Source organism: Chiloscyllium plagiosum, chromosome 4 (assembly GCF_004010195.1).
Source record: "Chiloscyllium plagiosum isolate BGI_BamShark_2017 chromosome 4, ASM401019v2, whole genome shotgun sequence".
In the NCBI taxonomy this organism is placed as follows: domain Eukaryota; kingdom Metazoa; phylum Chordata; class Chondrichthyes; order Orectolobiformes; family Hemiscylliidae; genus Chiloscyllium; species Chiloscyllium plagiosum.
In genome coordinates this window covers 6,373,254-6,385,679 of record NC_057713.1, presented here as the reverse complement: position 1 = coordinate 6,385,679, position 12,426 = coordinate 6,373,254, and the positions used below count along the sequence as shown (strand labels likewise).

Below are 12,426 nucleotides of genomic sequence, written 5' to 3'. Positions count from 1 at the left end.
GTTCTAGGTACTGGGGCCTGGGTACTGAAGAAATGGTCACCCAATGATGGAACAATTAAAGCTGGTGATGGATACAAGACCAGAGATGTAGGAACATGGATGACTCTTGTTGGACTGGAGAGGGGAAGGGTAGCACCACGAAGGGATTTGGAAGCAAGGGCGAGAATTTTAAAATCGAGGCACTACTTGACAAGCACCCAGTGTTGGTCAGCAAACGGAGAGGAGTTGGGGGACAGGATTTACTCAAGTTAGAGAGAGCCAAAGAGTCATAAGGCATGGAAAGAGACCCGTCAGTCCAACTTGTCCATGCTATCAGATTTTCCCAAACTGAGCTAATCCTATTTGCCAGCACTTGGCCCATATCCTTCCTATTCATATACCCATCCAGATACCTTTTAAATGTTATGATTTATAGGTGCCTAGTATTGAGATTTTTAACCTTTTAAATGCTGTAATTGTACTAGCCTTCAATCACTTCCTCTAGCAGCTCATTTCATAAACGTACCAGCTTCTGTGAGAAACGTTACCCCTTGGGTCCTTTTTAAATCTTTTCCATCTTACTATAAAGCTATGCTCTTTATTTCTGGACTCCCCCACTCTTGGGCAAAGACTCACTCCATCTATGACCCTCATGATTTTATCAACCTCTCTAAGGTCATCCCTTAGCTCTGGGGAACAAAAGCCCCAGTCTATCCAACCTCCTTTGTAACTAAACCACCCCCTCCCCCACATACTCGGCAACATCCTGCTACGGTGGCTCAGTGGTTAGCACTGATGTCTCACAGCACCAGAGACCCTGGTTCAATTCCAACCGCAGGCGACTGTCTGTATGGAGTTTGCACATTCTCCCAGTGTCTGCGTGGGTTTCCTCCGGGTGCTTCGGTTTCCTCCCACAGTCCAAAGATGCGCAGGTTAGGTAGATTGGCCATGCTAATTTGCCCGTAGTGTGAGGCGCATTAGTCAGAGGGAAATGGGCCTGGGTGAGTTACTCTTCGGAGGGTCGGTGTGGAAATGTTGGGCTAAATGGCCTGTTCCACACTGTAGGGAATCTAATCTAATAATAAAAAAATGTTTTCTGTGCCCTCTCTAGTTTAACAACATCCTTCTGAGCCGAGTTTTTTTGTCAAACTCAAATTTAGAAGTCAAAAAGCAAATCACTTACCAAACGGACTCAATTCTTCAACACTCCCTTGGAAGACTTGTTTTGTGAAAATTGGAGGATTATCGTTGATGTCCAAAACTTTAACCTCGAGTTCGATTGGCTTCTCTCTCGTGTTTCCATTTTGATCATAGGCCTGACCGGTAAGCTGAAAATATTAAAGAGAGATTTATCAAAGCAAAGTCTCTGATGTTGTAGAAAATTAGTAGAAACTACAATCACACAATCTCATGATAATTTGATAAAACATCGAGAAAGTTCTTTTTGTAATCTCCAGTAAAGATTCCTCTTCCCCATTATTCAGCAATCTCACTGTCCTCTCCAACATCTTAGTCTTATCATCTGTCTCTTATCTGTATACACATACATGTCCCTGACACTGGGATCTGTATACACATACATGTCCCTGACACTGGGATCTGTATACACATACATGTCCATGACACTGGGATCTGTATACACATACATGTCCCTGACACTGGGATCTGTGTACACATACATGTCAGTGACACTGGGATCTGTATACACATACATGTCCCTGACACTGGGATCTGTGTACGCATACATATCCTTGACACTGGGATCTGTGTACACATACATGTCCTTGACACTGGTATCTGTATACACATACATGTCCCTGATACCAGGATCTGTATGCACATACATGTCAGTGACACTGGGATCTGTATGCACATACATGTCACTGACAACAGGAATCTGTGTACACATATGTCCCTGACACTGGGATCTGTAGACACATACATGTCAGTGACATGGGATCTGCATACACATATGTATCACTGATACTGGGATTTGTGATAGGGTTAGTGCGAGGTCTTTTTGATGATTCATTCATTAAGTGTGCTTGTTATTGGCTACCCCAGCATTTATTACCCATCTCTAATTGCCCAGAGGGCAGTTAAGGGTCAACCACATTGCTGTAGGACTGAGTCACATGTGGCCAGACCAGGTGGGGATGGCAGATTTCCTTCCCTAATTGCCCAGCAGTTAATGATTAACATTTTGGGAAGGCAAGATTTTCCCAAAATTTGGCAAGGTGAAGACCACTCCACTTCATCCATTCGGACCATCGAGTCTGTTCCACCACTCAATGAGATCATAATGCTCTGATTTTACTGCTCCTTGGATGCTGTCTGACCTGCTGTGCTTTTCCAGCACCACTCTAATCCAGAATCTGGTTTCCAGCATCTGCAGTCATTGTTTTTACCTTGAGAATGGGAAGTGTAAAACAACATTAATTGGATTAAATAGTCAATCATTAAGAATTGAAAATGTACAAGGAACAACAGGTGGCATGGTGGCTCAGTGGTTAGCACTGCTGCCTCAGTGCCAGGGACCTGGGTTTGATTCCAATCTCAGGTGATGGTCTGTGTGGAGTTTGCACTCTCTTCCTCTATCTGCGCGGGTTTCTGCTGTGTGCTCTGGTTTCCTCCCACAGTCCAAAGATGTGTAGGTTAAGTGGATTGCCCATGGGAAATTCAGAGATAAGATGGGGGTCTAGGTGGGATGCTTCTCAATGAATTGAGGTGGCCTTGATGGGCTGAATAATCTTTTTTCCACACTGTGGAGGTGTTGGACTGCAGTGGACAAAGTTAAAAGTCATACAATACCAGGTTATAGACCTAGCTACCCGACGAAGAAGCAATGCTCTGAAAGCTTGCACTTCCAAATAAACCTGTTGGACTATAACTTGGTGTCGTGTGATTTTTAACTGTTTCCACACTAATGATTGTAAATTGACTAGAATTTAATTTTCATGCACAGACGTATCTCTCCCTATTCACAGCATCTGAAAGATTTGGAACCTTAATAGAGTTTTTACAAGTTTTCTTCCAATATGGAGAATCAGTTGTAACTTACTATGAACATTGGATTTACTTCACGGTCCACCTCTTTTGTAATATTTAATTCACCGGTTTGATGATCGATTACAAACAGATTAATAGGTGGCTCAGTGGCCCCTTTGCCAGTGATGCGGTAGGTTACGGTAACACCAGGTATATCCTCAGCATCCGATCGAATCTAAAGGGTGTGGGTGGGGAAAGAAAGAGGATATTTAACATATAACTGAGATATATCAAAACATGCCTCATGCAGCCAGACTAGATGCAATTGTATTACTCCGACATCCACACAGGATAATTCTCTCTGCAAAGATCAATCCATCAATACTAGGCATTAACTGAGATAGCGTTCTTTGAGGAAACTTTTAAATGGAACTCTGTCTCCGAATATAATTAGCAAAGACTTTGCTCTTGGCTCTCTTTTCATCACCACACACAGTAATATTCTTGTGCTATCTGAATGCAACACAAGGAGGATATGTTGAGTTTGTTTACTTGAGAATCAATGGTAGATTTATTTACAGCCAAAGTAACACAGAGACAGTAATCTCCAAACACAGCCTTTTTCTACAGTGTAACAGTGCAGAATACCTGTGCTTTCTGGTCATCTGATGGTACGCAGATACTTGGCTCACTTGCATGTTTGGCTTCTTAATGGGACATGCAATGCTTTGTGTGTGAATTTAAACTCAACAGTTACATACAACACAGGGACTAGGAGCAGGAGTAGACCATCTGGTCCATCGAGCCTGCTCTGTCATTCTGATGGCTGATCTCTTCATGGACTCAACTCCACTTACCCACTCTCTTACTGTGACCCTTAATTCCTTCATTGTTCAAAATATATCTACCTTAGCTTTAAAAACATTTACTGAAGTAATGTCAACTACTTCACTGGGCAGTGAGTTCCACAGATTCACAACCCTCTGGCTGAAGAAGTTCCTTCTCAAATCAGTTCCAAATCCTCTCACTATAATCTTGAGGCTCTGCCCTCTTATCCTAGTTTCACCTGCCAGTGGAAACATCCTCTCTACTTCTCTATCTTGTCTATTCCCTTCATAATTTTATATGTTTCTGTAAGATTCCCCCCATCATTCTTCTGAATTCCAATGAATATAATCCCAGTCTACTCAAGTCTCTCCTCATAAACCAATCCCCTCAACTCCAGAATCAACCTGGTGAACCTCCTCTGCACCCCCTCCAGTGCCAGTATATCCTTTCTCAAGTAAGGAGACCAAAACTGTACACAGTACTCCAGGTGTGGCCTCACCAGCACCCTGTACAGCTGCAGCACAACCTCCCTGCTTTTAAATTCAATCCCTTCGGCAATGAAGGACAAAGTTCCATTTGCATTCTAATTACCTGTTGCACCTGCAGACCAACCTTCTGTGATTCATGCACAAGGACTCCCAGGTCTCTCTGCGCAGCAGCATGCTGCAACTTTTTCCCGTTCAAGTAATAGTCCTTTTTACTGTTACTCCTACCAGAATGGATGACTTCACATTTATTAACATTGTATTCCATCTATCAGACCTTTGCCCACTCACTTACAGATGCATTAAGTTTCCCTCTGCAAAGTTTCACAGTCTTCTGCACATTCTGCTCTGCTTAGTGTCATCTGCAAACTTTTAGACACTACACATGGCTTCACAGGAGGCTCCCAAGCACTGAGGATGTCACCGAGACAGGGGACGAAACGTCTGCAACACAAATTCCCAGCTCGGCGAACAGAACCACAACAACTACACATGGTCCCCAACTCCAAATCATCTATTAAAGTTGTACCTGTGGTGGAGTTCCACATTCTCAAAATTTGCTGGGTTTTTATTCAATCATTCATGAGACATGGGTATCACTGGCTGGGCCAAGAGTTTATAGCCCGTCCCTAGTTGCCCCTTGAGAAGGTGGGGGTGAGCTTCCTTCTTGAATCACTGCAGTCCATGTGCTGTAGTTAGACCCACGATGCCCTTAGGGAGGGAATTCCAGGATTCTGACCCATGGATACTGAAGGAACAGCAATTGATTTCCAAGTCAGGATGGTAACTGACTTAGAGGGGAACTTGCTCCCATGTATCTGCTTTATCCTTTTAGATAGCAGTGGTTGTAGGTTTGGTGGTTACTGCCTTGGCGTGGCATTGTAGTGTGTCTTGTAGATGGTACAAAAAAGATGATTAAAAAGGTTTCTTCTAAATTCCTTCTTGTAGTTATTACTGACTGCTTCATGTTGAAGGCCTCTGGGTTTTGAATTCCATATCAGTGCTGACCTATTGTACAATTTTACGAATTTTAAAGACTTCTATCAAGGCACCCATTGACCTAGCCATTGCAAAGGGCCTAATCTATTGCGAGAATGATGGAATTGAAACAGGAAGACAGTCTGGATCTGGGAGACTATCCTGACATGCTTAAGGATCCAAGTGTGGAGGGGAAGATCGGAAATTAGTCCATTTGCTGGAGATATTCTTTTGAAGAGTGGACAAATGATGGTACTGTTGAATGGGAGATGCACAATGTGCGAAGACAGATAATGGTATCACCCAGTGTTAAAGTCAAGGCAGGAGGTCGATTTGAGAAAGTGTTAAATGCCAGTAGATAAGGTGAGGCCAAGGAAATGACCATGCAACAGTGAACAAGGCCAATCAGCCCATCATATTAGTGCCAGCTCTTGGAAAATAAAACTTGATTCGTTTCTCCCCTGTGCAAACTTGCTCTTTTCAAATTTTGGTCTAATTCCCTTTTGGAAGATGCCACCAGGAGGGGTAGTGTGTGTACAAACATATGAAGCAGGAGCAGCCATCTAACAAGATCCGTAGTTGCCTGGATTCCTCCACATTCCCATCTATATCCCAAAAACCATTATCCCTTTCTTTTCAGAAATCTATCCCACTCCCAATTAAAAAATAACTTGAAGACTCCCCCGCCCCACCTCCTTCGGAGGGCTGGAGTTCCAAAGGACTCAACTCGCTGAGAGAAAGGCTGTTCTTCTGGTTTCGCTTAAATGATTTTTAAGTGGTGACCCTTAGTTCTGGAAGCATACTCCCAATCACCACACCACTCTGCATTAAAACATTGATGTACGATCTGAATGCAGCGCAATGTGACATGTCGACAATGAGAGTTCAGTGATAGCATGTTCCTGCTAATGTGGACGACAAGGGTGTGAGGAGAAGGGAACACCGGATAACTGGAAATATTGAGGCGCTGGTCAAGAAGATGAAGGAGACATATGTCAGATATAAGAGTATGGATACTAAAATATTAGTTTAGTATCTCCCCCATCATATAGACCTCGTTGACCTTTAAGAGGCCCTATTCTCTCCATAGTTACTCTTTTGCCCATAATGTACTTGTAGAATCTCTTTGGATTCTCCTTAACCTTACAGCTGTCTCACGTCCCCTTTTCTGCCCTATTGATTTCCCTCTTAAGTGTACTCCTATACCCCTTAGACTCCTCGAGAGAGTCACTTGATCCCGGCTGTCTACACCTGACATGTAGGAGAAACCGAGGACTGCAGATGCTGGAGATCAGAGCCCAAGAGGGTAGTGCTGAAAAAGTACAGCAGGTCAGGCAGCATCCGAGAAGCAGGAGAATCGACATTTTGAGCATAAACTCTTCATCAGGAATGTTGAAACATCAATTCTTCCGCTCCTCAGATGCTGCCTGACCCGCTATGCTTTTCCAGCACCACACTCTCGATAAGTAGGGCAGAAGAATCTGTTGCAGTCCTCTATAACTCTGTGAAATTCATGAACACATGATGTCATGTTCATCACTTATATGCAAATCTACAATACCCTGGAAGCACTGTCAGAACATGCAATAAGGCTAAGGAGTGTCCACATTCTTCTTCAAACATTACCAAACAAAAAACCCTGCGGTGTCTCTGATCCTCGAACTGCACCAGCTCATTTACACAGACTCTACTCATCAATCTTCGCACTGAGGTGCAGCATCGGTGATCTGACTGGATGGCAGAGAAGGCTTGAGGGGCTGAATGGCCTGCTCCTTTTTTCTATGTTCCTCTAAACGTGTCTCAAAAAGAACAGATCCTTATGGGGACACCAAGTGTCTACTTCCCTTCAGATTGAAAAATAACTATCCACTGTTCCTCTCAGCCTTCTGTCAAACAGCCAGAAAACCCTTTGTTGGGGGAGGGGTGGGTCGTGTGAATGAGACAAGAGAAAGCCAGAAGAAGTGACAGATGTTGCTTTAGGTGGGACTACTTTCCTGTGTTATTGAGGTCTGGCTAACAGTGACAATATAATATTTAACACTTGTCACGAGCAGTCAATGGTGTGACCCAGAGTCTTGAGCCCGCCTGGCAGCATCCTTTTCTCTGTTTTGTCTTTATTCCTTTCTTTCTTCATCTTCGATGCCAGTGTGGTGTCGCAGAATGGTGGCTGCAGTGTCATTGGAGTGGATCATGACTTCTGGTAGTGGCAGGCCCAGAGCCTGGACCCTTCAAAGTGTCAGTGCCCAGAGCAGTGATTCCAGTCAGCAGTAGGCCCAGAGCCTGGACCCTTGGCAGTGGCAGTGCCCAGAGCAGCGATTCCAGTCAGCAGTAGACCCTTGGCAGTGGTAGTGCCCAGAACAATGATTCCAGTCAGCAGTAGGCCCAGAGCCTGGACTCTTGGCTGTAGCAGTGCCCAGAGCAGCGATTCCAGTCAACAGTAGGCCCAAAACCTAGATTTTTGGCAGTAGCAGTGCCCAGAGAGGTGATTCCAGTCAGCAGTAGGCCTAGAGCCTGGACTCTTGGTACTGGTGGCACCCGGAGCAGGGACTTATAGAAGTCACAGACTCCCTATATGTAGAAACAGGCCATTTGACCCAACAAGTCCACACCAACCCTCTGACAAGCATCCCACCCAATCCCTGTCTTTCCCATTGCCAAGCCACCTAACCTGCCCATCTTTGGGCTGTGGGAGGAAACAGGAGCACCCTGTGGAAACCCACTCAGCACCGGGCAGAACCTGCAAACTCCACACAAATAGACACCTGAGGGTGGAATCAAACCCGGGTCCCAGGCGCTGTGAGGCAGCAGTGCTAACCAATGAGCCTGACTCCTCGGTGTTGTTGTTGCTGTACCCAGAGCGATGACTCCTTGAGGCCTGGAAAACCTTGCAGAGAGCTTGCAGAAGCCCCTGGAACCATGCTCGAGACCCAATTTGAACAGAGGATGAACCCCATTCAAGTAATTTCTTTTTATCATTTTTGTAAACCAAAATGGCACCGGACTGTGGCAGCAGAACACTTTTCGCTGTATCCTCCTGGATACATATGACAATGAAACCATTCAACCAGAGTCCTTGGTCAGGCAATGGTGGCAGTGACATTACAGCATCCAGAGGCCTGCATGGATGATCTGGAGACTGGAGTTACAATCCTACCTGAGAAGCAGACTGTGACATTCGAAACACAAGTAGATTATTAAAGAGGAAGGACGGCATGTAAAAAGGCCAGGCTCTGAGTCCAACTGAGTTGCAGAGAGCTGTAGGGTTAGGACAGGCCAAATGGCCTCCTTTCTCTGCTGTAATCATTCAATGCTGCCATTTTATTCTAGAAGTCAGCTAAATAGATCACGGTTAAAAAGCTAGCACTCATAAAACATCAGTTGTATAACAAACCCATGTGGTTTACTTTGCAAAAGGTATTCTGCCACATATACTTGTCTGGCCTGGACATGACCCACAGCACTGTCACTGCCCATATCAAGGAGCCCTTGCAGGAGTCAATGGGAATGGGGAAAAGACCCTCCGCTGGTTGGAGTCATACCTGGCTCACAGGAAGATGGTTGTGGTTGTTGGGGGTCAGTCATCTCAGCTCCAGGACATCTCTGCAGGAGTTTCTCAAGATAGTGTCCTAGGCCCAACCATCTTCAGCTGCTTCATCAATGACCTTCCCTCCATCACAAGGTAAGTGGGGAATGTTCGCTGATGATTGGTCAGCACCATTCATGACTCTCCAGGCACTGAAGCAATCCATGTCCAAACGCAGAAAGACACAGACACTACGGCGATTTGGCTGACGACCGGCAAATAACATTCATGCCCCACAAATGCTCGGCAATGATCATATCCAATAAGACATAACCTAGCCATCGCTACCTGAATGGCTTTACTATCACTGAATCCTCTACCATCAACATCCTGGGGGTTACCACTGACCAGAAACTGGAGAGAACTGTCAAATAATTACTGTGGCTACAAGAGCAGGACAAAGATTAGGAATATTCCAGTGAGTAACTTCCTTCCTGCCTCCACTTCCAAGGCACGAGTCAGGAATGTGATGGAGTATTCCCCACTTACCTGGATGGGGGCAGCTCCAACAACACTCAAAAGCTTGATACCATCCAGGACAACGCAACCCACTCGATTGACACCACATCCACAAGCATCCACTCCCTCCACCACCCACACTCAGTAGCAGTAGGGTAGGGTATGCTATCTACAAGATGCACTGCAGAAATTCAACAAATATCCTCAGACAGCACCTTCCAAACACATGACCACATCCATCTAGAAGGACAAGGGCAGCAGATACATGGGAACACCACCCCTTGCAAGTTCCTCTCCAAGCCACTCACTATCCTGACTGGGAAATATATCGCCGTTCCTTCAGAATCTTGGAATTCCCTCCCTCTGGGCATTGTGAGTCTACCTACAGCACATGGACTGCAGCGGTTCAAGAAGGCAGCTCACCCCCACCTTCTCAAGGGGCAACTAGGCACGGGGGATTAATGCTGATTTAGCCCGTGCTGCCCACATCCCACGAGTGAGTAGAAAACTATCAGGTTTGCTTACAATAGCAATCGGGTTATGCTGTGTCGGAGGCTCATGCTCACGAACATCAAGTGGTGGAATGACCCATTCCCTCTTCTGCCGTCTGGAGCTCCTTTTCGCTGGAAACCGGATAACTTTAAGGCTCCTCTTGACAAGCTGTGAAAACAAATTAGAAACAACTTCACATCAAGCTCGTTAAAAAAAAGGTACAAACCATCTGGACAATCGCAGCAACCGATTCAATCGTTGCATTATTTTTAATGGAAAAGGGTCATTTCACTTTGCCAGCCTAACTGAAACAGGCAAAGAGACCTGGGAGCTGTATTATCTCTCCAGGTCTGCCTGTGGGCCTACAGGAGCAGGCATATGTCATTCCACTGGCCACCTAACTCGGTAAACCTGGTGCGCTCTGCTTAGATTCCCATTGTCTTTACAGCACCAAACCCACCCCCCAATCTGCTCCCCTAGTCTCAGCCCATACCCTACTTTAGTCCCCACATCATGTCTCATTAACTCCCATCTCCCAGAACCACAGCAAAGTAAGAGGCCATTCAGTCCATTGTGAATATGCTTCAGTCTCACTCAGCAAACCCATGACCTCCCTTCACCATCCCTCTCTACTGTGTTCCCTGCCTCACTCTGGCCACATGTCCCTTTGGGAACCCCTTACCTTCCTTGCTGGCAATCTTTGTTTCGCACTCTCTCCCCGCAGCCCCCCGCCATCCAGAACCTAACCCCAGTCAAACTCGCCTCTTCACCCCACCAGTGAGATCCCGCTTTCACTCTGGCATCTTCCTTTCCTAACCAGCCCCCCATGAAACCAGTGCCCAAACCTCCTCCAATGAAAGCCCTTTCCATTGCACACGCCCTCACAATCCATTTTCTCCACGGTGACTCAGTGGTTAGCACTGCTGCCTCACGGCGCCTGGGACCTGGGTTCGATTCCAGCCTCGGGCTACTGTCTGTGTGGAGTTTGCTCATTCTCCCCGTGTCTTCGTGGGTTCCCTCCAGTTTCCTCCCACAGTCCAATGATGTGTGTAGGTTAGGTGAATTGGCCATACTAAATTGCCCATAGTTTTCAGTGATGCGTTAGTTAGGGGAATGGGTTTGAGCGGGATACTCTTTGGAGAGTCGGTGTGGACTTATTGGGCCGAAGGGCCTGTTTCCACACTGTAGGAATTATATTCTAATCCGTGATTTCCAATTCCAGTGACCATCCCTTCTGACTGTAGTACAGATATTCGCTTAGCAACCAGCCTCACTCTCTGGTGGTAAGTGGAATAAAATATTCCAGTAAGGACCATCTAATAGTCCCACAGCACGCTCGCCTTTCCCATATTTCTTGACCAGTGGCAGACTCCCTCTTGAGTGTTCTGGACACTCACCTCGGTCTTCTTCCAAGGGCTGAGCTGAATATCCACACTCCAAGTTTCACAAGTTTCCAAATCTTCTGCCAACACACGGAACTCATCTTCCGAATCAATGGTTAGGGTCCGAGATGCATGTACAACCCCGGCACCATCCACATCAAACCTGCTGTCGCTGGTTCTAAACTGGACATGACTCCCCAAGGCACAGTCGTGGAATTGCACTGGAATTTAGGGAAAGAAAAGACCTGGAATTAGACTCCTGAAGGTGAAAGGCAACTTATTGCAGATGCTGGAAATCTGAAGGAGGAGCTGAAAATGATGGCAATACTCAGCAGGTCAGGTAGCATCTGCGGGGAGGGAGAGAGAGAGAGAGAGTGTGCGCATTGGGAGAGAATAGAGAGTGGAGGGACAGTTTGAATAGACAGTGAGGAGAGGGGGAGGAGGAAGAGGGGGGAAGAGACAGAGAGAGCGAGAGAGCGAGAGATTCTCCAGCATTTTCTGTATTTACTTCACATTTCCAAGTATCTGCAATATTTTGCCTTTATTGTGGTGGGTCTGGAGTCACATGTAGGCCAGACCAAGTAAAGATTTCCTTTCCAATAGGACGAATGAACCAGAAACATGTTTCTCTTTTACAAAATTGACATTTTATAAGTTGGTAAGCTTTTTTGAAAATTGAAAATGTTATTAAATTCAAATTTATCACTTGTCAGGACACAGTTGCAAGAATGCCAAATCTCAACTGGAACAGCAACTTATACTGAATGAGTAAAGCATGCTGACTGGTTAGTAAGTGGACACAGCTTTGTATAGGTGTAGGATGTACAAGGGGCATTTAACTGCCAAAGTTTTCTTTGAATTCAGACCAAGGATACTGATCTCCCCAAACAAACCTTCAAACAACTTTAAGGGTAGACAAAAAATTGGAGGTGTAGTGGAGAGCGAAGAAGGTTACCTCAGATTACAATGGGATTTTGATCAGATGGGCCAATGGGCTGAGAAGTGGCAGATAGAGTTTAATTTAGATAAATGCGAGGTGCTGCATTTTGGGAAAGCAAATCTTAGCAGGACTTATACACTTAATGATAAGGTCCTAGGGAGTGTTGCTGAACAAAGAGACCTCGGAGTATAGGTTCATAGCTCCTTGAAAGTGGAGTCGCAGGTAGATAGGGAGGTGAAGAAGGTGTTTGGTATGCTTTCCTTTATTGGTCAGAGTATTGAGTACAGGAATTGGGAGCTCATGTTGCAGCTG

At 45.6% G+C, this 12,426-nt stretch overlaps 1 protein-coding gene across 1 annotated transcript in view; it reads right to left on the bottom strand.

Annotated features, from left to right (window-relative positions):
- The window catches only part of LOC122548763 (desmoglein-2-like), a 73,942-nt gene that overhangs the window by 32,578 nt on the left and 28,938 nt on the right, over positions 1-12,426 (bottom strand). Inside the window, exons 3-6 of the mRNA XM_043687531.1 lie at positions 11,190-11,395; positions 9,826-9,960; positions 3,041-3,202; positions 1,163-1,307 (exon numbers count right to left, since the gene is read on the bottom strand). Of these exons, the coding sequence (XP_043543466.1) occupies positions 1,163-1,307; positions 3,041-3,202; positions 9,826-9,960; positions 11,190-11,395 (648 nt within the window). The remainder of the gene's footprint in view (positions 1-1,162; positions 1,308-3,040; positions 3,203-9,825; positions 9,961-11,189; positions 11,396-12,426) is intronic.